We start from the raw sequence: 25,031 nt of genomic DNA, 5'->3' as shown, positions 1-25,031 counted from the left end.
GTCTTATAACGTCACAGCCAGTAACTATGTAATAACAATATTAATCAAGAATATTCGTCACCTTCTGTTGATCAACGTTAGCTTCGGTCATCGAAGATGTCTTCAACTGAATTGACTTTATAAATAGAAATCAACGTTATCTACAGCGTGCTTCATATCATGAAATCACTCATATCCTGTGATTCAAAAAAACGTCGCTTCTCCCTTGTCCATCTCCAAAACATCTTCTTCCTTATATTCGTATTCGATCAAAGAACCGATGGGCAATACCGACGGTGATAAATGCGCGCGAAAACCCCGGAAATGAGCGTGCACTGAAGGATGCAGAGATGCAGGAAAAATGTAGTGGCTCAGAATCGCGCAATCCAGTCCCATAGGGGCCGAGAAAGGCCGATTTTGGAACAAGAGCATACCTCTTGTTCTTAGATTGCGGGGAAAGTCCTTATTGAACATAAGACTGGATGGACCCGACCAGTCGTGCGAGTTATCCCATCCAAGAATTGCTTGGAGGCACCGCTCTGAGCAAGCCTTTGTGCTTAAAAAAGTAACGACAAAGAATCAGCGCCAACTTATTATACCCAGAAAGTCCATCTGGAAATGGGAAGCGTTTGGGGAAAGGATGTGCAGAAGACAGGTGGTATTCCAGAGAGAACCCTTGTGGAACTGAAATCTCAAGTTCTACGAGACTTCGCGCGTAATACTGGCGGAGAAGTCTGACGAGTGTGCGGAAATGTGGGTGGAGCTCCCGCATGAAAGAAGTCGAATACCTCTTGTCCAGGTTGGGGAGACTGGTTCGGCTTTGGAGGAGGCCCTGACCGACCATACCAACAACCTGGAATTCGTTCTGGTGCAGCTTCCGAGATAGAAGTCAATATATTTCACTCATCTTAGAAGGCACTCCCTCGACCCAGACACCTTCAGCTTCTTTGGTCGGCGCAAGTGCGCGATGGTCTGGCCGCAAAAAAATAGCACCGGTACTGCCACATCAACCCGTGATCGCATTTGAATCTGCCAAGGCCTACAGAAGAAACTCACGATGGTGAGATCTAAATAACGTGGCGTACTAACCCCAGCATTGCATGTCCCAAGCCAAGGACGAAGATGATCTTAGCATTTAGAAGGCAGCGAGTACCACAACGACCATATGGGCATCCTGATGATCAATGATATCGTGCTAATGAGCCCTTTGAAGGACTGCTGCGTACATCCATACATACTTAGTAAATGTTGGCGGCAGCAAAAAGATGGCCATATGCATGACTAACTTTTGACTCATCAGTATTAGAGCAGCATCTAGATCCGACATCCACGGGCTAGACACAATTTGTCAAGGGTCACACCGGCACCTACTGAAAAAATGGACTTCATTGGGCCAAGTAGATGTTGGCCAAGCCTTCCATAGCGGATCATAGACGAAGGAAGACGGTCGTCCCTTCCGTACTAACATGTTAGCGAATATTTGTATCGGAAAAAATGATCTCACAGCGTTGCCCGTGGGGCGGTCAAGAAGCCCGTTTCCCAACTTGATCCGTTGATGTAGACACACTTGGCCGATCCTGCTGTGAAATTGAGCTATATATACTGACATGGAAGGGTACAATCATACAAATGAAAACATCGTCATTGCCAAGTCCGACTGAAAGCGATGGGAGGACGCGCGAGCTATAATAGATCGTGTACGAGCAACAAAAGACAATCAATTGCATGTGAGAGATCCGAGTGGACAAAGGGGCAAGTGAATAACAACATTGGAGTAAGCAATAGTCCTCCTGCACTGACTTGGATTCGGATACGAGATGACGAGAGACAGGCCGCCGTGTATTCGAAACACGGGTGCGATGAAAATGTGACAGTAAATTATGTTAGGGACACTCACCAAAAATGGTAGTGCAGCCGCGGAGACGTGAATATTATAGCTCTGTAGGCTCGATTGCATTCGCTTGCAGAGGATCCGGCCGGACTTGCTGGATGGTGGGTTCATACAAAGGCACTTCAACTTAGTTCTCCCGACCGTCCTCACGACTTCTTAAAAAATGCGACAAATCCTACCTGGAACGTTCCCACAAAGTGCATATGATTGTGCTGCCAAAGTAGATGCGCACAACCATATTGATGTATCTGAAAATCAAAGCGAACAGAAAGTAGCAGCTCTTTATCTGGGATAGTTCAAAGAACGTGCGATATTCTAGTCTTGCTGACATCCAGAGAGTTGGTTTCAGTGTTCAGGAGAACTTCAGCTGTGAACACACAGTTATGCAAATAAGTTGAGTGTATCAGAAGGGAGAACGAAATAAGTGTAATGTGAGCTCAATAGAGTGGAACTTGTTTCCTCGCGAAGAGGGCCACTGTGTTTGAAGGCCAAAGGTTGCGTCCCGCCTGAGACAGACCAAGCGCCGCCATGCACACGTGGATGAGAAACATAACAGGGCTATCGAATTCCCCTATAAGAGTCTGCAGGGTAAGTCATTCTGATCATTCACGAGATAGTTTCAACATTCTCTGGAACATTGTCCGAAAGGGCTGGGGGCCAGTCTGGTAGAGGACTCCTTGAAGTAAATTCAGTAAGCGAAGAAATACCTCAAAGGGTGGACATTACTTCCTCATATCCCACACATTTTCGCTACTCTTCCCGAGTCGTCTGTGAGCCCACCACTCGGCACGGCGGCGGATCCAAGCGTCCCGTTTCTGTTCTGGGTGCATGAATTTCAAGCTCATACAAAATTTGAAGTCCTCTTTTTTAACTCCACACTCTGACATTTGACCGTATCTGTATAAAGATTTTATTTGAGTCCCCAGAACTGAAAGTTTCATGAGTACCAGCACTCTGAAGCGTTTTTAGAGCATACCATGGCATTGCAAAAATTCATCAAACAGGGTCATGCACCCTGGAATATCATCCACGGTAGGATGAACCTTGCGCAGGTACTCTTCCTCTTGCTTGATCGCGGTTTCGAGGTCGACGCTAGGCATATCACAAAGGATTCCAGGAATGATTTGGTCGGCACGGATGGATCACATCCTTGCGTGGGAACCGAACACGCTTTAAATTTAAAATTCCGACAATTGAACGCGTCGCGACGCGTGTTTTTGTTCTTGCCATCTCCCCGCATTATCGCTATTCACCATGGTGAGCACGGAAGACACAGAAATCGGACTGATGTTTATTAAATTTCTACATCATAGTCACAGACCCCTAGAGGTGCGAAGCGTCCAAGGTCGCCTCCCATTCCCAGTTCATCCCCAGCTCCACGTCCTACTCCAAGACGGAGTGATTCACAATCGTCTCTCCCACCGTCTTCGCCTCCAGCACCCTTCTCCGATACAGATGATAGCTTGGATGATCGTGACGGAGTACGTGATATAGATGAGGATGATGAAAACGACGGTGAAGGCGAAGATTTGTTTGCGGACACCCTCGAAGAGTGCGTGTCAAAGTCCATATTTTTCTAGATATCTCACTTTTACCCTGCTGAAAATAGAGATTATGCACCAAACGAACTACTGGATCGCTACTCCGACCAAGATATCGATGATGAAGGAAACTTTGACGAAATTTCAGCAGCAGCTCGACGAGCGGCTGAAGCCAAGATGAATCGCCGCGATCGCCTTGAACGCACAGGAAAGCAAGGCACCCGAGCAGCTAATAGAGGCCGTGCACCTCAGTTCCTGGAGGATGATGACATGGACGATGAAGATGCTCTTGGCGATGATCTCGGCGTTGCGAGAATGAAGCGTCGCACAAGGCGACAATATGACGAGCGTCGTGATGTAGATGATGTGGATGGTATAGACGATGTTGGTGAAAATCTTGGCGGTCAGTCGGACGTGTACTCATCCATGTTTTTTTTTTTTAGGAAATACCCCTTGAGCAACTGAGTGACATCAAGGCTAAATCTATCGTCGAATGGATTGCGAATGACCGTGTTCGCCGATCAATTGTCAAACATTTCCGGCAGTTTTTGATGACCTACGTCGACGAAAACGGCGCATCGGTCTACGGTCAACGCATTCGTAATCTTGGAGAAAGTCCGTATTATTAGTCTATACCTTTTGCAGAGTTACTGATGGTCTATTGCAGCAAATGCCGAGTCACTGGAAGTATCTTATCTTCATCTAGCAATGTCTAAGCCTATCCTGGCTTACTTTCTGACAAACTCCCCGGCCGCCATGCTTACAATCTTCGACGAGGTCGCGCTGAATGCGATTCTCGTGTATTACCCATCGTACGAACGGATCCACTCGGAAGTTCATGTTCGCATCGCAGATCTTCCGTTGAGCTCCTCACTCCGTGATCTCCGACGCTCTAACCTAAACAATTTAGTCCGAGTCACTGGTGTTGTAACTCGACGAAGTGGTGTATTCCCGCAGCTTAAATACGTTAAATTTGACTGCCGAAAATGTGGTGCTGTTCTCGGTCCATTCTACCAGGATGCAACAAAGGAGGTCAGAGTTAGCTTTTGCGCCAACTGCGAGAGCAAAGGCCCATTTCCTGTTAACTCCGAGCAGGTCAGTCGTATTTCGAACTTATGACGATACCTGCTAAATGCTTCATGACAGACGGTGTACCGCAATTACCAGAAGATGACGCTGCAGGAGTCCCCTGGGTCAGTCCCTCCGGGGCGTCTACCAAGGCATCGTGAAGTTATCCTCCTATGGGACCTCATTGACTTGGCAAAGCCTGGAGAGGAGATTGTAAGTAACGTGGGCGCTTTCGATAACCGGCACTAAGCACGTTAGCGTAGGAAGTGACTGGGATATACAGGAACAACTTTGACGCCTCTCTTAACTCGAAGAACGGGTTCCCAGTCTTCTCCACAATCATCGAGGCCAACCACATCAACAAAAAGGAAGATCTGTTTGCAGCGTTCCGTCTTACTGAAGAAGACGAGAAGGAGATGCGCGCCCTCGCACGAGACGAACGTATTCGGAAGCGTATCGTCAAGTCTATTGCACCTTCGATTTACGGGCATGAAGACATCAAAACGGCCCTCGCCCTCTCCTTGTTCGGTGGTGTTACGAAAGACATCAACCGTAAACACCGCCTTCGCGGTGACATCAACGTACTGCTCTTGGGCGACCCTGGAACGGCGAAGTCACAATTCCTGAAGTACGCAGAGAAGACAGCTCACCGGTCTGTTTTCGCGACTGGTCAGGGTGCATCGGCTGTTGGTCTGACTGCCAGCGTCCGCAAGGATCCCGTAACTCGGGAATGGACGCTGGAGGGAGGCGCTCTTGTCCTTGCCGACAAAGGAACGTGTCTCATTGATGAGTTTGACAAGATGAATGATGCAGATCGGACGTCTATTCATGAAGCAATGGAACAACAAACCATCTCAATCTCGAAAGCTGGGATCGTCACGACATTGCAAGCTCGATGTGCCATAATTGCCGCTGCTAACCCGATTCGCGGAAGATATAACCCGACAATTCCCTTCCAGCAAAACGTCGAGCTGACAGAACCCATCCTGTCTCGGTTTGACGTGCTGTGTGTTGTCAAAGACAACGTGGATCCTGTGCAAGACGAGCTACTAGCCCGATTCGTTGTTGGAAGTCACCTCCGCAGTCACCCTAGATTCGAAGCTGACAGAGATGAGATGGATGTTGGCACCACCCTTGATGCTGATGTAAGTCTATTCAGTCCCTGAAGCTGTGGCCCTCCTTAACAGTCTAGACAGATTATACCCCAAGATATCCTCCGTAAATACATCATGTACGCCCGAGAGAAGATACGCCCGAAGCTCTATGACATGGACCAGGATAAATTAGCGCGCTTGTTTTCTGATCTTCGTCGCGAGTCACTGGCAACAGGTTCATACCCCATCACCGTCCGACACCTGGAGAGCATGATTCGGATGGCTGAAGCCAGTGCAAAAATGTCCCTACGGGAATACGTTCGCGCTGATGACATTGACATGGCGATCTCCGTTGCAGTAGGGAGCTTCGTCAGCACTCAAAAGATGTCAATCAAAAAGACCCTTGAAAGGGTGAGTACGTTATCACTTTATCAGGAAAGGCACTGATGGTTTGGACAGGGCTTCCGAAAATACTTGACGCAAGCTCGTGACTATGAAGAACTCTTAGCTTTCCTTCTTGGCCAGATTGTGAAGGAAAAGGCCCGTTTCCATCAACTACAGAAACACGAGCAACCTGAGCTCATCACGGTCAAGATGTCTGAGCTTGATGAACGGGTGAGTGGTTCGTACCTTTGTAGGAACTGCCATGAACTCACTGGTTCTCTAGGCGAAGGAGCATGACATCTATGATACATCGACCTTCCTGCGCTCAAAGCTTTTCGCTGCCAACGGCTATAAGTTGAAAGACCAGGTCATAGAGAAGCGGTTCTCAAACTGACACGAGATTCCATATACCTTTAGCATAGTTTCTTGTATTGAATTCCATGCGCTATGTATGGTCATATAGGCTGCCATATTGAGTGGTGAATATATGAGGGATAATTAACCAAGATACTCTAAGATAACGATGCTCTAGGCGGATGATGTGGAAACAGGTGACGGGGGATGTTGGGGCTGCGCGGGTTCCTGAGCTACGTTATCCAGAGTTGCGTACTCCGCCTCAGTAAGCTTAGTACCCGAGGGCGTAGCTTGACCCTGGGATTCCTCTTCATCATCATCGTCCATAATTTCTGCCACGGAATCAGTACAACAGACTTCCTAATCGGAAAACAAGCTTACCCTCCCCATATACGTCGGGGTGTTCCCGGAAACAGGTTTGCATGGCCTTGAATTTTTCCACACAATCGATACCTTTTGGTTCCTGTTCAGAGTAAACAAAACATGAAAAGGCCTCTCTGAATTCTGGACCACATGGACCATGGGCCATTCCACCGAGGCACGGGCAGTCCCAATTGATTTCGCCTGTCACCGGGTTATAAGCTCCCCCAGACGACTGCTCTTCACTCTGTGCTTCTACTGGCGCGGCCGGTGGTGTTTTATCCGCGTCCTCCTCTAGTATTGGTACTGACGTTTCAGAGTATGTCTCTTCTGTCTGTATTGGAGGCGGAGGGGAGTCTGTAGCGGGAAGTGAGGGATTTGTGGAGGACGGAAGCTTTTTGGGAGCTGTGAATGTGTTAGAATAGCACTGCTGTTGATCTCAATGAACGCATACCGGACACAGGTTGAGCATCAAGTGATATCCGCTGACTATCCGAGCTCAACGACCAAGCCATGTATGCAGCAAACGTGACGGTAGCTCCCAGTGCGAGTCCAGGCCTGCTCGAATAACTTTTAAATATACGGGTGCTCGAGGATCTGGCATTCGTATGAACGCATCTGCGCAGCGGCAGTCGTGTTATAGTCCGGAGCATAGTGAGGCAGACAAAAATCAAAATCCGAGAGTAAAGTCCAAAAATTTGGATTTGTCACTTCTCATGATGACGCCCGCTTTACCTGTTTACGTTTACTAGTTCCGAGCCAAATATAATTCACCACAAATTATTTTTCGTGAAAGGGACAAAACTGTTTACACTCAGACTGTCAAGTCCCCGACCCCTTGCTCAAGGCTCAGCCTCGTAGAACACGGTGTAACGCAGCGAACTGGAACGCCCCAACTCGTGCGCTGTGTACTATCCGCAGTCCGCTCCCGAATACAGAGCCAGCTGCGGCATCCCTTGATTATGAAGCGTGCGCGATATATATGTCCACAGCCCGACACTTTGAGGATAAGTTGCATTCTTCCGACTCCAGAGTGGACAGATGGTACTCGATCCATCTCAAATCAGAGTATATCCTTGACATCAGTAGGGAGGGCTTTGTCGAACTTTTATCACTAACAAGATGCGCAAGAATATTAATGCTGTGCTTGCTTCCGTGTATAACCCGTTCGCATATCTCATATAGTCTAATTGAGACTTCAAGGCCTCATGTATGTGAGCTTTTGTGAATATCTTTTATCCATCATGCTCTTGTATTCGACACTGATTGATCTAGATCCAACTTATTGCCTGCAGATGGTCGTTTCCACTACGGAAAATGTCTCTTGAAATCCCATCCCCACTCGTTCTCTTTTGTGAACGCCACATGCTCGTTGTCCAGGCCAGCTGTCCTAGCTCGATCACTCTCTCGACTTGCTCTCGACACGGACCGCATGAACACCCATGTGATAACGTCTTTTCACTACTGCAGCTCAATACTGTCTCTGATTGTTCGAAGCATCAGAGCACTGTGGCATACTCAACATGAGGGCACCTTGTTCTTGGCGTTCCGTTGCGACGCTAAGCAGAGAAACCAACATGTGGACATTCTCCGAGTCCTCGCATCCCCCTTTACTTCAAATGCCCGAATGACACTTTCTTCTTGTGCCACCATTTCTGGTTCGTGGGATGCGAACGATGTGTACGTTGAAAAGTATATATTGTAAGTGCTGAATGGAGATACATGTGGGACCCCATAGGAAAGATGGGAGTCAGGGGTTTGGCGCGCGAGTGTCGTTTAACGTTACCCAGGGCCACTACTAGTATACGATAACGCGCACGAACGTAGCATACAACACAGCCTGCCTGGCCTCGAACATTCTATCTAAACCTTTCTGCGGTGCGAGCGCACTTCTGTACAAGAAACTTTGTTGGCACATTAATTACGACAACCTTGTCGATAATGATATGTAAGCTTACTTGGCAGGGAGGAAGTAGCACCACACTCACAGTTCACCTTACATGTTGTATGTATGCAGCTGTAGCGAACTCTCCCTCTGCCAGCCCATGGCGCCACCCTAGTGCTGATTGGTCCGGATCCGGAACTCCTGATTATTCATCAACTACTTACCGCAATCGCGACTCCTACATTCCAATTTCCAACTATAATCAGCACAACACACAAACCTGGTAAGTGACTCCACCGCGCGGCGCCCTATTCGTGCTGCTTCATCGTATCAGCCCTATCACAACGTCCGTTGGCCCCTACGGTTCACAGAGGTGGCTCAGCGTCACAGAAAGCTTGACCTACTTTGAGAAGAGAAATACCTTCAAGTTGCTCACTCGCACAAGGGTTCACGATCGAGAAACCATACATGGACTCCTGTACATCATTAGTTCCCACCGCTGCTGGCAGGTGCCATGCAGTTAAAGGTCGTGAGTGGATCCTTTCATCAACTTTACATAAATGTAATTGACGTGATGAGCATTTCAGGGATAATTCATTACCGTCACTGTATTTATCAGGCTGTCTGCCAAGGTGGAACAGCTGCCATATCTCTCCATGGTTAATTCCCGGCCCCGTTGCACTGCAGCAATCTGGTGTCTGCTTGGATAAATACTACTGGAATCAGGCGAAAGATTTTGCGACAACACTTGAACATGGCTTTAGATTTACTCCAGGTCCGTGCGGTCAGCGACTGTTCTTTTGTCATCAACAACTCATTTTTCTTTCAGGTGTCGCCGGCGAGGATCTCGTACATTTGTCTTGGTGGCTTTACAGTCTTGGTTCGTTCCAGCTCCTTTCGCATGCATGCATGCAGTACGCGCGTCGTTGCTCTTGCTGACTACGAGCGGTCGTTTTCGGGTGCTGTCTACCTGGCTCCATGAGAATTGTGATATACCGTAGTATGCTGACTATTGACCACAGTTCTCACTAGTGTCCCTCCTAATCAAAGAGAAGGTGTGTAATTGCTATCAATCCCTTGACAATTGACCCATGTTTCCACCAGCTTTATGTCAATGAAGTCGTTTTAGGAACCGCCTTCGGGATTATCATAGGTCCTTTCGGTACCAACATCTTCGCACCCCATTCGTGGGGTCCCTCGAGTAATACCATAACACTAGAGGTCATGCGTATCGTCCTTGTAATCGGCTTATTTGCAGCTGGAGTCGAATTACCACCTGCATATATGAAAAGGCATGCCAAGAGCTTGTTGGTAATGGTTGTGCCTACCATGGCGTTTGGCTGGGTCGTAGTGGCTGGTAAGTCATCGCGGATGCAATCGTGTACCTACTGATCACCGTTGTCAGCGGTGATGTACGTGTTGTTCCCGAAACTCGACTACATCTCAGCCCTTTGTATCGCCGCTTGTTTGACCCCTACGGACCCGGTGACATGTGCTGCCATCACACGTCAGTCCGGCCAATCATGAACTACCCCTGATACTTACATATACTCTATAGACGGTAAATTTGCCCACCAACATGTTCGCGAGGATATTCGCCACATTTTGTTGGCTGAGGCCGCAGCCAACGACGGCCTTGCCTACCCTTTTCTTGCAATATCCATATACCTCACCATAGAGACGTCCGTTCGAACTGCTATCGGCAAGTGGTTTTTGGTGGGATGGTTATGTTTGTGCTATTGTGTGTTGGGCGTCTCGTAAAGTTCTCAACTTTCTTTACCACAGACCAGGTCATCCTTGGCACCGTTCTAGGAGCCGTTCTAGGTCGGGAATGTCGCTTCACCCGAATGCATTGGTCTGATTGCATTGCATTTGTGATTCAGGATTTTTATTCTCCAAACTCATGAAGAAATCCCTTGATCACGACTTTATAGATCGTAAATCGTACATCGCCCAGTACCTGGCTTTCTCCATCTTTACTATGGGAATTGCGAGCACCATTGGCGCGGATGATCTTCTTGCAGCATTTGCAGCAGGTTTGCATCTAGTCTGTATGCTTCACCTATTAGTAGGGTCTGACATTCCCATCAGGCTGTGCAATATCCTGGGATGGGCACTTCCATGAACAGATAGAACATGACGATTTCTCTTCTGTCATAGATTATGTGCTGAACTGTTGTTGTTTCATTTACATTGGCGCTTGGCTACCCTTTAACGCCTATGACTCTCCCGAATATGACATCAGCCTGTGGAAGCTTGTTCTTCTTGTGATCGCCATCATGATCTTCAGGCGAATTCCATCTTTATTGGCGATATACAAATTTGTTCCCGAGATTGCATGCTGGCGGGAAGCTCTATTCTCTGGTCACTTCGGTGAGCAGCTCTTATCTATGATATCGCTTTCACCTCAAGTATCTGAATCTTGTATACAGGTCCAGTAAGTCTGTTCAATACCATTTTTTATCACTTATCAATGCGTCGCAGATGGGAGTCAGCGCAGTCTTCGTGTCTACCCTAGCGCTCACGCGTTTGCCCACCCCAGAGAACCCGCCTGCAAATCAAGCACAGTACCTCGCTACAACTATCCAGCCTATAGTGTCCTTTGTCGTCCTTGGTTCTATCATCATTCGTAAGTATCGTGGCAGGTAGTAATGTATTGTTGCTGATTTCAAATGTACGTAGATGGCTTGTCTATTCCGTTCTTCAATGGAGTGGTCGTGTCGCGCTCTCGCACGACTTCGTTAAGTAAGACGTCGACCGACGATAGTTATGTTGTGGACCCGGTATGTTAGGTGGTCAGACTACTCCCCTGTGTCTATACATATACAGCGACTCGGAGTCTCAACGTATCTTCACCATATATAACCAGCTTCGCGCTATTTAGCTATTGTATCATCGCTCCGCCTTCCGCAGTAACGCTCTCCCTTGAAGTGCAGCAGGAGCACAAGGCCCTTGTGTTAGAATATTGCACTGTCTACATAGAGTCAAGGATGGAAAAATAAAATTTCCCAATACTGGAGTAACTAAATTTTCCTTGATTATGCAATGCCATCTCCTGGCTTCAGACCTTGCCTCAGAAAAAAAAATCCAAATTAATGTTGGAGTCTATTATGAAGAAACACTTTATTAACAGGAACTTGAACGTCCTTTGCTGTTGTACACAGTGTAGTTGGAATGTGTCAAGGTATGGGAGCTGACCCCAAGTTGCGACTCCGCGGCCAGCGTCGTGCAATAGGTTCACTCATAACCTCGATCCTCGTCTAGCCTGCAGTGGACTGGCCGTGAGCAGACGGTAGTGCTAGGTTTTGAACTTTTGATGAGGAACGGTGCTTACCATATGGGAGGCCTTGTTATCCTTCGTTAGAAGATCGTTCAGGCATCGAACCACAATCCCTACGCCTTCCTCGACAGCATTCCTCTCCGATTCTCGCACTCTCCCCAGCACTCTACAGAATCGATCTGGGTGCCAGCGGAGGAGAGCAGCGCGTATCCTCTCTTTCGGGGACTGCTCTTGGGAATGGGCCGTCGACAAAATAAATGCCGCGATTCCCTCCGCAGTGATTTCACTTGGAGTCAGCGGAGGAATAAGTAGTGGCCACGGGATATCACGGAATTTTAGAACGATTCCGTCATATGCAGCGGATAGCGCTACCCATCGCAACTCGTACACATTCCAAGCGTCCATTGTTGCTCGTTCCAGCCTCGCCTGCTCCCTCATCACTCTTTCCTTCGCCTTCTCAGCTTCCCGTCTTCGCTCTTCAGCAATAACATGTCTTTCGCTGTCTCTCCGCTGGCGAACGCGGGCTTGGATTCGTCTAACTTCGTTTTGTATCAGGCGGTTCTTCTCCTCTTCGCGCTCCCGCATTCTTCGTCTCATATCTTCTTCATATGACATCCACCCATGCGCTTCCACCTCATATTCGTATAGGAATTCATCTCGCATTCTATGTCGAAATTCCTCTGTCTCCGTGGGCTTCATCCAGCGGCGCTCATGGATTGGCCGGCTTGCCAAGTGGATCTGATCGTTCACCCATTGCTCTGTTGGGTTTTCATGTCTGCCATGCACGTAGTGCTCCTGCTCCTTGACGCATGCCAGTGCGTGAGGATTTATGCGTCTCCATTGGACAGGACGAGCGCTGGTATAATCATGTGGACAACTCCGATCTTCATGCGGCGGAAAGCGTACTCGGGTTGCTGGTGATGGAGAGACCGGTAGCTCAGCTATTTTGGCACACCTGTGTTGGGGAAGCGAATTAGGATGGTGAGGACTGCTAATTGCCCTGGGGCGGATGTGATGTATGTAGTCTGAGTCCATTATCTGACGCAGGTTAGATTGGAAGGACGTAAAGATGATGAATGTGGTGCGTTATATCAGTTTACCACCTTGACCTGACGATAGACGCGAGTGAGGGCGTGTAGAAAGCCTGGAGTAATTGAACATATCCGAGAGCGTGTGTTTACCTCGTTTTCGTTTGGGCTGAACACGTTGCCACTTCATTGGACTTTCCTGTTTTGATGCAGTCACCGCGTGCTTGAATTCTGATCACATTCTCCAGCATAAGTGTCTTGACCCTAATAGTGACAACATCGTCCGATACACAACTTCTCTACAAGCGTGAGATCCAGGAGTACACCTACATAAATAACCCCCCTAGTTCCTTTACATAGAGCAGAATCCAGAGTCGTTAACGTACTCTGCTGAGTCTCCTTTAATTGATGCTGCCTCGAGTCTGACCAGATCTGTATATAGCTTGAGAAGAGAAGCATAGCGGAAATAAATGTGCTTACTGAAATATGGATGGGCTTGAGCCTCCCGTGCTGTTAGCCGTTTCTGATGATCATAACGAAGTAATTTGTCAAGAAGGTCCAGTGCCTCTGACGTCACAAACTGCTGGTTTTCAGCATTAACAAAACGTGCCCAAGGCTGTCTTGGATAACTGGAACGAGATATCAGCATTGAAATGCGTGCCAGCACATGCCACTGACGAGTGCAGAAGGGCTTCCATGTCTGTTTCAAATGGTATATCATATGTCTTCAAGTAGGCATCGAAACTGTCAGATCCTAGAACTCTCATGATTTTCAAGAGTTGGTCATTATTATCCGAACCACGGAAGAAATGTTCTTTGCGAAACAGCTACCGAATAATTAGAAGAAGGATATGAGCGAAACGCAAAAATGTCACGCACCATCGAAGCAAGCATGCATCCTATGCTCCACAGATCAAGGCTGTAATCGTACAGCTTATACCCCACGAGCAGCTCGGGCGCTTTGTAGTACCGTGAACCCACCCGAATATGATATGCTGTCCCAGGATGATAGAATTCAGCAAGTCCCCAGTCAATGACGCGTAGCTGTATTTCAACTAATCAGCGATCTCATCGTGACGGAGCAAACGTGGAACGTACTTTCCGGTGTCGGTGATCAATCATGACATTTCCCGGTTTCACATCACGATGCATGATTCCTCGCGAATGCACAAAATCCAAGGCCTCGTGGATTAGCCTTAAAAGAAGCTCCTGGGGTGATTTATGAAGTCATGGAACATACCTTAAGGAGCTGGAAAGTATAGAACTTGATATCTACCTCGCCAAGGATTGGATATAGCGATTTCCACTCTACATTATCCACATATTCCATGATTAAGCTGTGGTATCTTGATGAAGGATCTTGAACGACGTCAAGAAGGGCAACAACATTTGGACCTCCAGTGAGGTTGCGTAAAATCTTAATTTCACGGTTGATCTTCTTTGCTGCTACAGGCTTGAGTACTTTGATGATACATGTCTCGGAGTTAGCGGTATCCAACCCTCCGAACACCTGTGAACTGGTTAGCTGAAAATTCGTGGATTATGTCCACAAAATTCTCACCTCGCTATACTTCCCGCCTCCTACACGATCGACGATCTCATAGCGGTCGGGAGAACTCCACTCGATTCGGAAATTGTCTGTCCAATTCATGCGGTGGCAGAACTGGGAAAACAGAGTTTACTCACCATAGTCATACCACGAGCGTCCCAGTTGTGCATTCGCACCGGCATAGATACGAGCCATGACCTGTCTCTCAAGGGAAAGACAAGAACTGGGACTTGACACGAGGCAGTGGATACGTCGTGCCCTACTGGGGCATCTAGTCAAGTAACTACTTAAAAGATTCAAAGTGGTGAACAACTGTTACTGGACACTGGACAGCCCTGGTCACGGACTCGGAAGCTTTTGAAGCCGGAAAAGGCTGTTTTGGCTGTTCCTTTACGAAGATGGACTCGAGCGTGGCTGTGACACATCAACAAATTGATTTTTTGCATGTAATACTCGAGCTTAGTGTGGTGCTTTCCTTCCAGAATGTATCATGAATTCAAATGTGACTTAAAGACGAGAAGATGCGGTAATGATAGTGGACGATATAGCAATAGTGATGTGTAGAATGGAAAAAAAGCGGAACGATTGAATGTACATGAACGGGATGCGTGAGATATAGAGAGAACAGATGAGGAACAGATTTCAGAAGGGAGATCGGGAACAAACACGAGACACTGGGTCAAAGTTTTAGTGGTCGGCATATACGACAAAGCAAAAGTCTCACTGAAACAAGACTGTCATTGTGAGCCGTTAACATCTGGCGTGCTGACTTGCAGGTATGCCAGCAAAAGGGCGATAGAGCTATTTTGCTGGCAGTACATCGCTAAATCTTTTCCTGACCAGTATTGATCATCCGACCTGAGTTGCGTGTCAGGATCATCTCCGCAATCGTCGCTGCTCTCGTGAGGGAAGCCAAGGGTGTTGCCTTCCGACTCCATCTTTCCAGGTCCATGGCGATGGTACACCTTGCTCCGAGACTTTGAGCGCACTGGCTCCGATGTACAGTTCACACCGAGTCGAACAGATGTTTTGGATTGGTCGCGGGCATGAAGGCCGGATGAGGTGAGGCGCGCTAGTGCATGGTCAACTTTAGAAGGAAAGGGACTGGTGTCGCCCAGGGAAGCAGATGGCTTGAGTAGGGTATCTTGCAACACCTTGAAAGACATGTTGTACGATGCTTTATAAAACCGAGCCGTCTGCGGGGACGGCCAATTTATGCCGTAGGGATGATCAGCGGCTACGACAGAAGCATCAATTTCCCGTTTGAGCGAAACTGCCCACTCGTGGCGAACAACAGGGTCGGTGACACTGAACATATATTTGCGCTTGGCCCCATTGTGATCCAAAAATGCCACCTGAAAGGTGTTGCGCATGAAAGCGCGCTCCACTGCTATAGTGTAACTCTGGGCTAGGCCAGCATATAGTAGGGCATTCGGACCTGACCGCAGCATGGACATTGTTTTCAGTCCAAAAGCGCGCCCCGTCACCCGGAAGGAAGCTTCTGCCGACTTCGCAAATGACAATACAGGTGGGTCAAACACCAAATCGTGCCCAAACAACTCAATACTGAACTGCGGATCTGGTTGTGGGATACGGATGACGACTGGCTCTGACTGAACCCGGTAGGTGAGTCGCGGAGGAAGTGTGCGTTTGAAGGTGACAGTGATCTCTGGTGGGCCGCCAGACGTTGAGTTACGCGCCTGGCACAGGCGCTCACGACGGATGGAATCATAGACATCTCCCAATAACTCATCCGACAAGCGATTGTCATGACGTCGGAAAGCCTCAAGGAAGTCTCTTGCAGTAATATTCCTTTTAGGATGCCCCATCTGACCCGGCTCATGAGAGATAGCACCATGCAGGACGTCGTTCAGCTGCACGATGGCTCTCGTGAAGCGGTAGGCCAAATCTTTGTCGTAAGAAATGTGGATTGCGTTTGCCTCATACCACCGGTTCGCGAACGGCTCGAGAAGAACGTCTAGAGGAGTGATACCGTGGCTGCCCCGTTCCGGGATGTGAATAGACTGAAGGAACAACCGGAGGGCTTTGTCCACCCTCATTCCCATAAACCCAAAGGCGTCAAGATAATGCTTGAGTACAACACGGCTTGTACGCCGCGACAAAAAATCACCGAGCTGCACCCTGTCAATATGTGGTGTTCTGAACAGGAGTTGCGCAAGTGCAGCAGGGTCGTCACGATGATCCAAGCTGCTGAAGAGCAATGTGACTGCATTATCCGGATCTATGGAGAACTGTTCGACAAAGGCTTGTACTGCAGGAGTTCTTGGGATGGCTCTCGAACACGGCTCCTCACGCTCGCTGGTGAAGCAGAGTTGTCGCAGCAATACCACATTCTTGACGGTGAACTTCCGATCAGCAGGATTAGGCTTCGTCACCTCGAGGAACGTATCGGAATCCTCAGCACGAGGTTTGGCAATGACGAGAATGTCGTTGAACAGGAAGAGGAAGCGATCCTTGCAGATATTAGAATTCACGACCTGGAAGACTGGAGAACATCGTAGAAATCTTCGCGGAGGCTCATCAATGGCAGATAGCCATACCGGGCTTCTTGAACCTCGGCCCAGCATGTCATTCAAGCGCTCTAACAGTATGCCGCCTTTCGCAGGGTAATTTGAATAATGCGAGGAAGTGTTGGACGAAGAAGACTCGGATGTTGTGAGATGGGGGTAGTCGGATAGTGAAGACCAAGGCTCAGGTGTGGTAGATGGGAATTCAGGGGGAGAAGGGGTTGCCGGAGTGAGAGGTATTAGGGAGATATCTGTGGCAGAGTATGGCTGGCCGTTAGGCCTAGCGATTTTACTCGCTCGCGGCGTCTTCTGAAGCTCATCACGGATAAAGCTGTCGTTTGGACTGGTCGGGGAGAATTCACCATTCGCCTTCTTTAGCTGCCCATTGCCAACAGAACTGCGCGATTTGTCACGATCAACATCTACCCATTCATCTTGGAGCTCAGCGGACAAATCATTCTCCTTCCGCAATCGGAATAGGTCAGAGAGTGATGGCTTCTTCGACGCTACTGCGGGTTTCGGTTCAGGACTAGGCGTCGGAGGCGAATTGCCCACCGGCGACTGTGAAGGCTGGGGGAACAACTTCCTGGCACTGAGCCATCTCCGGACCCCATCTCGGTTAGTTGGAAGGGATTTCAGCATAATGGAGGATGGTGAGTGGGGACTGCCATGCTGGTAGTGGTCATGAGAGGATGTGGATGCAGAGGCAGAAAGCGGTGGTGCTTGAGCCTTGTAGATATGCAACAGATGGGTATCTGATGCCTGGTGTGTTAACTTCCTGTCCCCATTTATCTCAGGAGAATTAGAAGGGGTGTTACTGGAAGAACTCGATGGCAGCGGTATATCAGCCTCAACATGATGCGACAGAATGATATCAGGAGTAGACGAAAAGTGAGGTTGACGGTTCCATTGCTCTTGCAGCTTCTTGATCCCGGGGAAAGGCATGAGTTTTTCGTGTGTATACTTCGCCAGAGGATCAGTGGAGGGAGTCATGGGAACAGGAGATACCCCGCTGCTGGGAGGAGCGGTTTGGACCAATGAATGTACCGAAGTCGACGCCGAGGATGGCTGGCCGTGTGGGTATGTGGTCGAACTGATGCTGTCGTTCTTATCAATTTTTGGACTTGGAAGACTCACTCCACTCTCCCGGCTAATGCTGGAGTCGGTGTGCTGTCTTCTCTCCCTTGTCGCAATCGAGTTCGTCCGAGACCGGCGCCCACTACTTGAAGCACTCCTCGTCAAGGAGTGAACGATCTTGCTCCATGTGCTACCTTCGCGCCTGGAGGGAGTCTCTGCCCGGACTGTTTGGGGATCGGTCGACTCAGGCTCAGTTACAACCGGAGATTTATCGCTGTGCATGCGAATAGCCACCGAAAGCCGCTGAGGGTACTGTTGAGAATCCGATTCATCACTGTTACGGAGCATGGAAGCGGTGTTAGGTAGGTTGGCAAATGAGGAGGGTGTCGGCGAAGTGAGTGCGGGAGTAGGCAAGGGAGACGTCTCCAATTCCACAACAAGTTCCTTTGAATCCGATGATGCGCGAGATGATGGTTCCTCGATCTGAGTATTAAACCCTTCTCTTGGCGAATCCGGAGGCGGATGGTCATCTTCATCTTCGGTGATTTGCTGGGCCGGTTCATCCTGCAGCAGTTCGTCATCCTCTTCCTCTTCTGTCTCCTCGTGCACAGGCATGGGGGTTTCCGGCACTACCGCAAAACGACTGAGAGGTATCCTGATCAACCAACGCAGCTAGAACTCACCTGGCTCTGCCACCCAACTGATTTCTCGGTTAAGACCATCATGATATGGAGACCGTCGAAAAGCTTCTGTTGGGAAAAATTCCTCCTCCTCCTGATCGCGTTCCTCCTCCTGGTCAGATGACAACGATATCTCCTTATGAGGTCTCGCGAAGGGACTAGAAGGGAATCTGGCTTGCCGAGACGGAGTCCTCTCAAGATGGGGGGCCAGGAATATCGGTACATTCGTTACATCAAGAAGTGGTGAGTCAGTAGAGACGTCTGATGAATGGGGAAGGCGAGGAGAAAGGCTAGGATGCGGCCGACTCGGAGCACCTGGTAATCCATAATACGTCGACTGTGGAGGAATCCGGTCTTCGTCATCTGGATCCTCTATCAGAACACTCTCCCGTCTTTTTTTGGCAGCGTGATCAAAGTGAGTGGGTGGCACAGCTCGCACAGGAGTGGATTGACGGCTGGAGTTGATGGTTTCGTTGAGGTTGATGCTTGGGGTTGCAAGAGGATATATTGGTATCGGGGGTATGGGAGTGCTGGAAGATGTGCGCTGGACGTTGGGGGCTAATTCATCAGGTTGAGTTTGAGGGGTGTTGGAACGGTTTGGCGTTGCATCGTTGGTCGAAACAAGATCGGATTCATCTGTGGTCGACACCACAGGACGATTAGCGGACTGACGTTTTGAACGTCGTCTCTGGCGTCGCTTTGAAGGGCTGAATGGTCGAGGATCTTCCTCTTCTATATCCGTCTCCTTTATCATCCTCTTGTTCAGTTGAGCCATCATAAGCCTTCGAGCAGTGCTACGTTCGCTGCTTTCCCCACCAGATACAGTATTGTTCCGACCGAGTTTAGTGCCAGAAGGCGGAGGCGACATTGCTGGAGATGGAAATGTTGACTCCATTAATTCCGTGCCACCCGTGAGCTTTTGTAATGTGCTCTGTAAAGTTAGCATGCGGGCTGCACCTGCACTATTCGATCGTTGAAGCCCTTGACGTGACACCAGAGCCTCCAATGTGGGAAATCTTGGGATAGGAGAAGAAGCACCAGAAGGTAGAAAAGGGCTCTCTGCCGTTAAGAAACCAGGTAAAATGAACGGAGAATTGGGTAATGGATTAAGATGGGAGGGTATTGGTGCGAGAATTGAATGTGGAAGGTATTCAGCTCGCGAGGGTGGTGAATCGTCAGGAGAAGAATCATTGCTAGGCGTAACAGACGTTGGCAAAGGAGACTGAGGAGGTTTGAATTTTCTGAGATCCTTGGAACCCCTAGAACGTGAACGAGAACGTGAGCGGCGTTTGCGGTTCACATTTGACGGCTCAGGCGAGCCTGGGTTTTCTTCGGGCTGTGCGATCGGCTTGTAGTCGCTATTGGAGACGCACTCGGGGGGTGTGTCCTGCGATGGATCCTGGACATCATCATGCAGGGTTTTCTCGCCTTCGCTAACAACTTCATTGTGCATCTGGGGCCGCCTTCCATTTTTCAGTCGTGGTAAAGATGCAGCGCGTTTGAGCTTTGCAACCGCATTGGCGCGTTGTTCAGCAACCGACCCTGGATCATTCTCCATGCCCGGGAAGAACCCTAGAGCAGAACAAACCATCGGTACACATGTTTATGTGATTTTAGAAGCGACTCACGTAGTTTGTTGGCCGTATCCGACCCGGAAGGTTAGGGTACGCCTCAGTAGCAAGAATATCTGTTGCAAACGACAGTCTTTAAAACTTATCATGGATATTATTAACGAAAAAAAGCACTGAAGACACACCTAATACTTGAGCTGAGCGCTGAGCGCTGAATGTTGAGGAAGAACAAACGAAGAGAAAGGCTCTAAACTGCGAGAGACCGAATGCGGCGGAAGTACTTGTATACACGTGACTAATAAAAGCTTCCGGAGACAAGGCTGTGGAATAATATACGGACACATAAGTGTTGGAGTGCATCTGTCTCAACTATCTATACAAAGGAGCATTAGCTGCCTCGAGGAGTCACGGCGACTGTTGACTGCGCTTCTTCAAACAGTTAGTGAGGTTAACGCGGCGAATGGTGGACCATCATCGTTCGTAATTTTCGCTAACACATGTTGTCCCTGTCAAAATTGTCACCTGCTCGTGGGCTATTCGTGTGCTATTTCCAGTTGATGGGGCGTTGATCTGCACCGGAAGATCATTCTTTGTCAAAACAATTATCATCGATAAGGCACGCGCATCGTGCTCTGCATCGTGGCTTCATCTTCTAAAGCATGTAGCAGTGCATTCCTCCACGTTTATGCCTTGTGTTTCTGACTTTTGGTTAATCTTTTTCAAGGCATGCGCCTCCTGGAGTAAGCTTTGCTTCATTTCAACCTGGTACCATGGGGAAGTGCAGCTTGTTCCATGCGGTGAGAAATACATTGTCGTTTATTCGGACCAAGTTCGCTACAAAGATCAGGTCCATTGACACGCATTCCATATCCGTGACTCTTCTCAGTGGTTGATGGTTACGCAAAGGAACGTTGTCTCGGCATCTTCGAAACGTTCGCATCCCTCGACCTGAAACCTTCCAAATGCAAACTGATATGAACATGCGGACCCTTCTATCAATGCGAGCTCGTATCCGCTATAGTGCAACAGACTTCCTACTCTGTTTCAGACGTGACTTGACCTCGTATCACTGTCCAAGGTGGCCTGGAAAGTTCGAAACCTTCACCGATCCTGGCGTACATATCACCGCCTAAGCGTGACACGGCCCGAAGCTTAGCGGGATCAACGGTCCCGCTTGCAGTCAAAACGGACTCTCTAATATGTGTCCGCTTTATGAGGCCCAAGACCAATGTGTTCGTGACCTCGTCCGAATTGGGCGGACGAATCTCGTAGGAATGGAACAACTGTGAAGCCGATGTCATTGATAAGCGAACATGGCAAATAAAACAACAAAGTGCATGCCTACCTCGCATTCAAAACTGATGGCACTTTCTTTGACCCATGGGGGCCTCACGTCTATCTATGTAAGGGCAAGCATTGCGGTCAATACGTACGCGAACGACACATAATCAACAACTGCTGCGGCTGCTAAACGGAATGGGCTTACGCTGGCAGATCTGGTTAGACCACTGATGTCCCACTCGTCGATATCAGCAGGGGCGTCGACAGTTGTGATATTTGCTGCTTCTATGAATGGTTCGCTGACGATGCTTACGGTAAACTGTTTTGTCGCGAGTATATTTTCTTTGGTATCTTTTGACTTCCCAGTCCGCGGAGAATGAGAGAAGGAAATGCTCAATAACGGCGGATTGTGCGCGACCTTTCAGGTACCAGCAGCACAAACAAGTCAACTTCAAGGCATTCGAAAAGATGTCCGACGCACCATCGAAAAGTAGCTGTACAATGAAGTTAGGTCAGACTGGTCGGCTAAAATGTGCTGAAAAAAACTCCCCTGAACGGAGCAAGGTTAGGTATCCCATCGGAAGACGTGCTGGACACAAGCGCGATGGGGCGAGGCACGATGCATGAAGTCAATAAAGGATATATCTCCCTGTCAGCAGTTCAAGTCAGTGATATGCGAACGATAAGGTTAGGTTTGAGAAGCAAGAACTTCTGCTACCACTGTTTGTACAACACTGCACGAGGTCGCGTACCTTGGCGATATGTCTGAGAGGTTCCAAGTCTTCCAGCCTTTCTCTTCTTCTGCTTTCCACGACTTTCCAGGTTCGACATGGTCTGGGAGGCCCTGCCTCAGTTGCCAATTGGGGTTTGGTGGGTCAGTCTCGCGGAATGAGGCGGCAAAGTTAAACGGCTGTCCAGAGTTCTGGGTAGGTTCGTTGCTTCTATCTGACATGGACGAGAATAGCTGGATCCTGGAGGCGCAATTTTTATTGTAGAGAGTATTAAGTCTCCTGGCCGTCGGACACAGTGGGGTCAATGTGGGTAGTCGACGAAACTTGTGCAGGTAGCTCATGGTTGCGTTATTTAAATAATTGCTACCACCAGTACTTAAGCTTTAAGTTGCATGCACATATGCATATGGTCGTTCGCTGTCGTGAGATTTGGGATCTAAGTAGGATGTCAGTCCACTCGATGGAAAATTACTATAAAAATAGACTGTTACCGGGCCGAGCAAGTCGCAGGCCATGTCCGCGGGCGGCGGTACCGTTTCACCCGGCAGGAACTTGTCAGATAGTGGTTTTCGCCAAGCGGCACGTTATGTCGGACAGATCAACAACTAAAGGTCAATACAACCAACCTTGTGCAAATAGGTTCTTGTGCCAGTGCACGACTCGCCAGTGGACTTGGAGTTTCACATGTGGGCTGCCGCCTCAGTGAGTACTGATATCGATAATGACAATTGTCGCAATGACAGTTATAACTTATGATATGGCGATTATTTATACGGTCCTCTCAATGAAGCATATCAAATTCCACCGCGGCCACTCACTCACTCACAGGAAATAAACATTATTAATACCTCTTATCCACCATGACGACTGCCAATGAGACAGTGCCAGCTGGGTCTTACGCATATACTAACACACTCGAGGGCGTTTACTACGGGCCCAAGTGCGTTGAAACCGCACTCCCAAAACTTTTGGACACTCTTGGAGCCAAACGAGCACTTATCGTAACAGGAAAGTCTCTCCGCGACAAGGTGAGTCGATGCTTGAATCACTTCAAATTTATCAATCAATATAATTGACTCGGAGCGTAGACTGGTATCGTGGAGAAAATCGAGAACATCTTGAAGAAATACAATGCATTTGGTGCCACTTTCTCGGAAATCGGGGAGCATACTCCTGAGGCTGGTATCGAGAACGGCGTCTCCAAGTTTCGTGAAGTCAACGCCGATATTATAGTGTCCGTTGGTGGAGGTTCTCCCGTCGATGCATCAAAGGCTATTATTTTCAGGCTGCAGCAGCAAAGAGCACAAGAAACATCTGGCAAAGAGCTGGAGTTCTTGCGGCAAATCGCAATACCAACAACCCTGAGTGCGGCCGAGTACACGGTAAGATCTCGAAGTGATATAAATAACTCGCTTTCTCATTTAGATATTCTAGTGTAGCGCAGGTTATACCAATAAACAGGGTGACAAGGTAGCTATCAGTCATCAACAGCTTACTCCAGCGGGGATCATACTGGACGCCGAGTTGACTCTTTCAACACCTGAACAATTATGGTAGATAATCAATTCAGTGACCCCGGTGTATGCTCACTTCGTTCCAAAGGCTTTCTACTGGCGTGCGTGCGCTGGACCATGCAGTCGGTAAGAGGATAATATATGATGATTTATGCTTCTAAATATCTGGAAACAGAGAGTCTATACAGACCTGGAGTGCCCTTACCAATGAAAAGGCTATGCCATGCTGCCATCGCTGATCTTTTCCGTTTTCTTGTATTATCAAAGAAAGATAGCGAAGATCTCGTTGCCAGGCAGAGGCTGCAAGTTGCGTCATGGATGAGTTTATGGCCGCGGAGGATTGAAAAGCATAGGTAAGTTGTTTCACGCGGGTGGTGGCTTACATTCAATCATTTCTTGTGAAGCTCGTTAGGATTATCTCACACGCTTGGTCATAAGCTCGGAGCAACATATGGAATACCGCATGGCATCACCTCAGTCAGTACACCCGGAACCCGCGCATAGTTTCTTGATCACGATCTATTTCTAGTGCTTGACACTTGCACCGGTCGTCAACCTACAAGCGGAAATAGCAAGTCAAGAAGACAAGGAGTACCTTGCTGAAGCCTTACTATATCTCAGAGAGCCATCAACTGGGACTGTTGACGGAGATGTCAAGAAACTATCGTACATGATCGCTAGGCAAGTATCTTTTGCCATACACTCAGAATGAATTCTCAGTTTCCATAGCCTTGTGCAAGAGCTCGGACTGCAGAGGACGTTGAGCCAATATGGGGTACCAACGGCCGACATTGAACAGATCGCGGTCCGTGCAGTTGGTCAAGAGGATGAAGAGTTGCTTTCAAAGGTCAAGATTATTTTGGAGAGCATTTACTGATTCAAGTCCTGCTCGTTATCGAGTGGTGGATGACACCGATATAAATATATGCACAAGCCTTACTCAACTATTTCTCGCGATGCCGGCCCCGAACAAGTTGAGGAAATTAAATTGGGTGGTTTTTCTGTTTATTTTGGTGGTTCGGACAGCATCATGTCCATCCGTCGAAGGAAATGCAAAAGTGCGTCAGTGGTGCGTAATTGAAGTGCATCAACGATAGTGGTAGGACTACTCAGCCGATGGGCTCGTTTCCGTGATTCCAGTTTACAAGATACGGGAAGACCTGGCAAAGATTACAAAGAAAGGCGGGCGCCAAGGGGTGGTAATACTATTCGAGTCCAGCATATGATGACGGTACC

The 25,031-nt window shown here is 48.5% G+C and overlaps 12 protein-coding genes across 12 annotated transcripts; 5 read left to right on the top strand and 7 right to left on the bottom strand.

The window, feature by feature from the left end:
- Nucleotides 1-183: 183 nt before the first annotated feature.
- HD556DRAFT_1304020 (uncharacterized protein) lies at nt 184-2,108 on the bottom strand (the record flags this gene model as incomplete). Its single annotated transcript, XM_041299640.1, has 8 exons — nt 184-314; nt 414-535; nt 579-853; nt 916-1,018; nt 1,218-1,313; nt 1,484-1,572; nt 1,877-1,964; nt 2,050-2,108. The coding sequence occupies 8 exons, from the start codon at nt 2,106-2,108 to the stop codon at nt 184-186; spliced, it is 963 nt and encodes a 320-aa protein (XP_041165642.1).
- Nucleotides 2,109-2,592: 484 nt separating this feature from the next.
- On the bottom strand, nt 2,593-2,970 carry HD556DRAFT_1227755 (uncharacterized protein; the record flags this gene model as incomplete). The annotated part of the gene is made up of 2 exons (XM_041297183.1): nt 2,593-2,798; nt 2,847-2,970. The coding sequence occupies 2 exons, from the start codon at nt 2,968-2,970 to the stop codon at nt 2,593-2,595; spliced, it is 330 nt and encodes a 109-aa protein (XP_041165641.1).
- Nucleotides 2,971-3,082: 112 nt separating this feature from the next.
- On the top strand, nt 3,083-6,435 carry HD556DRAFT_709507 (MCM-domain-containing protein). The gene is made up of 10 exons (XM_041311374.1): nt 3,083-3,127; nt 3,184-3,422; nt 3,480-3,795; nt 3,855-4,026; nt 4,079-4,506; nt 4,558-4,692; nt 4,743-5,624; nt 5,676-5,984; nt 6,033-6,188; nt 6,241-6,435. The coding sequence occupies exons 1-10, from the start codon at nt 3,125-3,127 to the stop codon at nt 6,349-6,351; spliced, it is 2,751 nt and encodes a 916-aa protein (XP_041165640.1). The 5' UTR covers nt 3,083-3,124; the 3' UTR covers nt 6,352-6,435.
- Nucleotides 6,436-6,621: 186 nt separating this feature from the next.
- HD556DRAFT_1332061 (uncharacterized protein) lies at nt 6,622-7,459 on the bottom strand. Its single transcript, XM_041301789.1, has 2 exons — nt 7,126-7,459; nt 6,622-7,076 (listed from the first exon to the last, which is right to left on the bottom strand). Exons 1-2 carry the CDS (start codon nt 7,322-7,324, stop codon nt 6,655-6,657), a joined length of 621 nt encoding a protein of 206 aa, XP_041165639.1. The 5' UTR covers nt 7,325-7,459; the 3' UTR covers nt 6,622-6,654.
- A 13-nt stretch (nt 7,460-7,472) lies between these two features.
- Nucleotides 7,473-8,494, top strand: HD556DRAFT_709363 (uncharacterized protein). Its single transcript, XM_041311372.1, has 2 exons — nt 7,473-7,895; nt 7,947-8,494. The coding sequence occupies exons 1-2, from the start codon at nt 7,654-7,656 to the stop codon at nt 8,374-8,376; spliced, it is 672 nt and encodes a 223-aa protein (XP_041165638.1). The 5' UTR covers nt 7,473-7,653; the 3' UTR covers nt 8,377-8,494.
- HD556DRAFT_709455 (uncharacterized protein) lies at nt 8,495-9,273 on the top strand. Its single transcript, XM_041311373.1, has 3 exons — nt 8,495-8,839; nt 8,891-9,085; nt 9,144-9,273. The coding sequence occupies exons 1-2, from the start codon at nt 8,613-8,615 to the stop codon at nt 9,078-9,080; spliced, it is 417 nt and encodes a 138-aa protein (XP_041165637.1). The 5' UTR covers nt 8,495-8,612; the 3' UTR covers nt 9,081-9,085; nt 9,144-9,273.
- On the top strand, nt 8,817-11,588 carry HD556DRAFT_1332045 (Sodium/hydrogen exchanger). Its single transcript, XM_041301788.1, has 13 exons — nt 8,817-9,082; nt 9,144-9,331; nt 9,386-9,436; nt 9,579-9,611; nt 9,661-9,913; nt 9,962-10,063; nt 10,115-10,285; nt 10,342-10,380; nt 10,440-10,592; nt 10,648-10,929; nt 10,989-10,993; nt 11,041-11,185; nt 11,239-11,588. Exons 2-13 carry the CDS (start codon nt 9,311-9,313, stop codon nt 11,346-11,348), a joined length of 1,365 nt encoding a protein of 454 aa, XP_041165636.1. The 5' UTR covers nt 8,817-9,082; nt 9,144-9,310; the 3' UTR covers nt 11,349-11,588.
- Nucleotides 11,589-13,060, bottom strand: HD556DRAFT_1332044 (uncharacterized protein). The gene is made up of 2 exons (XM_041301787.1): nt 11,891-13,060; nt 11,589-11,821 (listed from the first exon to the last, which is right to left on the bottom strand). Exons 1-2 carry the CDS (start codon nt 12,869-12,871, stop codon nt 11,798-11,800), a joined length of 1,005 nt encoding a protein of 334 aa, XP_041165635.1. The 5' UTR covers nt 12,872-13,060; the 3' UTR covers nt 11,589-11,797.
- Nucleotides 13,061-14,758, bottom strand: HD556DRAFT_1517284 (kinase-like protein). The gene is made up of 8 exons (XM_041309092.1): nt 14,551-14,758; nt 14,426-14,502; nt 14,105-14,374; nt 13,963-14,046; nt 13,744-13,908; nt 13,543-13,691; nt 13,345-13,493; nt 13,061-13,296 (listed from the first exon to the last, which is right to left on the bottom strand). The coding sequence occupies exons 1-8, from the start codon at nt 14,606-14,608 to the stop codon at nt 13,217-13,219; spliced, it is 1,032 nt and encodes a 343-aa protein (XP_041165634.1). The 5' UTR covers nt 14,609-14,758; the 3' UTR covers nt 13,061-13,216.
- A 66-nt stretch (nt 14,759-14,824) lies between these two features.
- HD556DRAFT_1284518 (uncharacterized protein) lies at nt 14,825-20,529 on the bottom strand. The gene is made up of 4 exons (XM_041299317.1): nt 20,455-20,529; nt 20,327-20,402; nt 18,702-20,270; nt 14,825-18,647 (listed from the first exon to the last, which is right to left on the bottom strand). The coding sequence occupies exons 3-4, from the start codon at nt 20,254-20,256 to the stop codon at nt 15,151-15,153; spliced, it is 5,052 nt and encodes a 1,683-aa protein (XP_041165633.1). The 5' UTR covers nt 20,257-20,270; nt 20,327-20,402; nt 20,455-20,529; the 3' UTR covers nt 14,825-15,150.
- A 774-nt stretch (nt 20,530-21,303) lies between these two features.
- HD556DRAFT_1437800 (uncharacterized protein) lies at nt 21,304-22,502 on the bottom strand (the record flags this gene model as incomplete). The annotated part of the gene is made up of 6 exons (XM_041305753.1): nt 21,304-21,552; nt 21,615-21,668; nt 21,756-21,968; nt 22,032-22,044; nt 22,107-22,199; nt 22,303-22,502. 6 exons carry the CDS (start codon nt 22,500-22,502, stop codon nt 21,304-21,306), a joined length of 822 nt encoding a protein of 273 aa, XP_041165632.1.
- Nucleotides 22,503-22,772: 270 nt separating this feature from the next.
- HD556DRAFT_1332024 (alcohol dehydrogenase IV) lies at nt 22,773-24,864 on the top strand. Its single transcript, XM_041301786.1, has 8 exons — nt 22,773-22,983; nt 23,072-23,309; nt 23,370-23,663; nt 23,716-23,834; nt 23,884-23,921; nt 23,971-24,148; nt 24,200-24,272; nt 24,325-24,864. Exons 2-8 carry the CDS (start codon nt 23,142-23,144, stop codon nt 24,505-24,507), a joined length of 1,053 nt encoding a protein of 350 aa, XP_041165631.1. The 5' UTR covers nt 22,773-22,983; nt 23,072-23,141; the 3' UTR covers nt 24,508-24,864.
- Nucleotides 24,865-25,031: the final 167 nt, after the last annotated feature.

This window comes from Suillus plorans (assembly GCF_016647745.1).
Source record: "Suillus plorans strain S12 chromosome Unknown HD556scaffold_5, whole genome shotgun sequence".
NCBI lineage: Eukaryota > Fungi > Basidiomycota > Agaricomycetes > Boletales > Suillaceae > Suillus > Suillus plorans.
The sequence above is the reverse complement of the archived record's forward strand: the minus strand, read 5'-3'. Positions and strand labels throughout refer to the sequence as shown.

Bases quoted from the DNA above. Each gene is read 5' to 3' on its own strand.
- HD556DRAFT_709507 (XM_041311374.1), top strand. The intron at 4,027-4,078 runs GTCCGTATTATT...GGTCTATTGCAG, and splicing joins CATTCGTAATCTTGGAGAAA to CAAATGCCGAGTCACTGGAA. The intron at 5,985-6,032 runs GTGAGTACGTTA...TGGTTTGGACAG, and splicing joins TCAAAAAGACCCTTGAAAGG to GGCTTCCGAAAATACTTGAC.
- HD556DRAFT_1332061 (XM_041301789.1), bottom strand. From the start codon at position 7,324: ATGCTCCGGACTATAACACGACTGCCGCTGCGCAGATGCGTTCATACG. The intron at 7,077-7,125 runs GTATGCGTTCAT...ACACATTCACAG, and splicing joins TGATGCTCAACCTGTGTCCG to CTCCCAAAAAGCTTCCGTCC.
- HD556DRAFT_709363 (XM_041311372.1), top strand. From the start codon at position 7,654: ATGTCCACAGCCCGACACTTTGAGGATAAGTTGCATTCTTCCGACTCC. The intron at 7,896-7,946 runs GTGAATATCTTT...TGATTGATCTAG, and splicing joins CCTCATGTATGTGAGCTTTT to ATCCAACTTATTGCCTGCAG.
- HD556DRAFT_709455 (XM_041311373.1), top strand. From the start codon at position 8,613: ATGATATGTAAGCTTACTTGGCAGGGAGGAAGTAGCACCACACTCACA. The intron at 8,840-8,890 runs GTAAGTGACTCC...TCATCGTATCAG, and splicing joins CAGCACAACACACAAACCTG to CCCTATCACAACGTCCGTTG.
- HD556DRAFT_1332045 (XM_041301788.1), top strand. From the start codon at position 9,311: ATGGCTTTAGATTTACTCCAG. The intron at 9,332-9,385 runs GTCCGTGCGGTC...TTTTTCTTTCAG, and splicing joins TGGCTTTAGATTTACTCCAG to GTGTCGCCGGCGAGGATCTC. The intron at 9,437-9,578 runs GTTCGTTCCAGC...TATTGACCACAG, and splicing joins TTGGTGGCTTTACAGTCTTG to TTCTCACTAGTGTCCCTCCT.
- HD556DRAFT_1332044 (XM_041301787.1), bottom strand. From the start codon at position 12,871: ATGGACTCAGACTACATACATCACATCCGCCCCAGGGCAATTAGCAGT. The intron at 11,822-11,890 runs GTAAGCACCGTT...AGTCCACTGCAG, and splicing joins ATAACAAGGCCTCCCATATG to GCTAGACGAGGATCGAGGTT.
- HD556DRAFT_1517284 (XM_041309092.1), bottom strand. From the start codon at position 14,608: ATGGCTCGTATCTATGCCGGTGCGAATGCACAACTGGGACGCTCGTGG. The intron at 13,909-13,962 runs GTACGTTCCACG...GTTGAAATACAG, and splicing joins TTGATCACCGACACCGGAAA to CTACGCGTCATTGACTGGGG. The intron at 13,494-13,542 runs GTCAGTGGCATG...ATCTCGTTCCAG, and splicing joins ATGGAAGCCCTTCTGCACTC to TTATCCAAGACAGCCTTGGG.
- HD556DRAFT_1284518 (XM_041299317.1), bottom strand. From the start codon at position 20,256: ATGGAGAATGATCCAGGGTCGGTTGCTGAACAACGCGCCAATGCGGTT. The intron at 18,648-18,701 runs GTGAGTTCTAGC...GTTTTGCGGTAG, and splicing joins CAGTTGGGTGGCAGAGCCAG to TGCCGGAAACCCCCATGCCT.
- HD556DRAFT_1332024 (XM_041301786.1), top strand. From the start codon at position 23,142: ATGACGACTGCCAATGAGACAGTGCCAGCTGGGTCTTACGCATATACT. The intron at 23,835-23,883 runs GTAGATAATCAA...TTCGTTCCAAAG, and splicing joins TCAACACCTGAACAATTATG to GCTTTCTACTGGCGTGCGTG. The intron at 24,149-24,199 runs GTAAGTTGTTTC...TTTCTTGTGAAG, and splicing joins CGGAGGATTGAAAAGCATAG to CTCGTTAGGATTATCTCACA.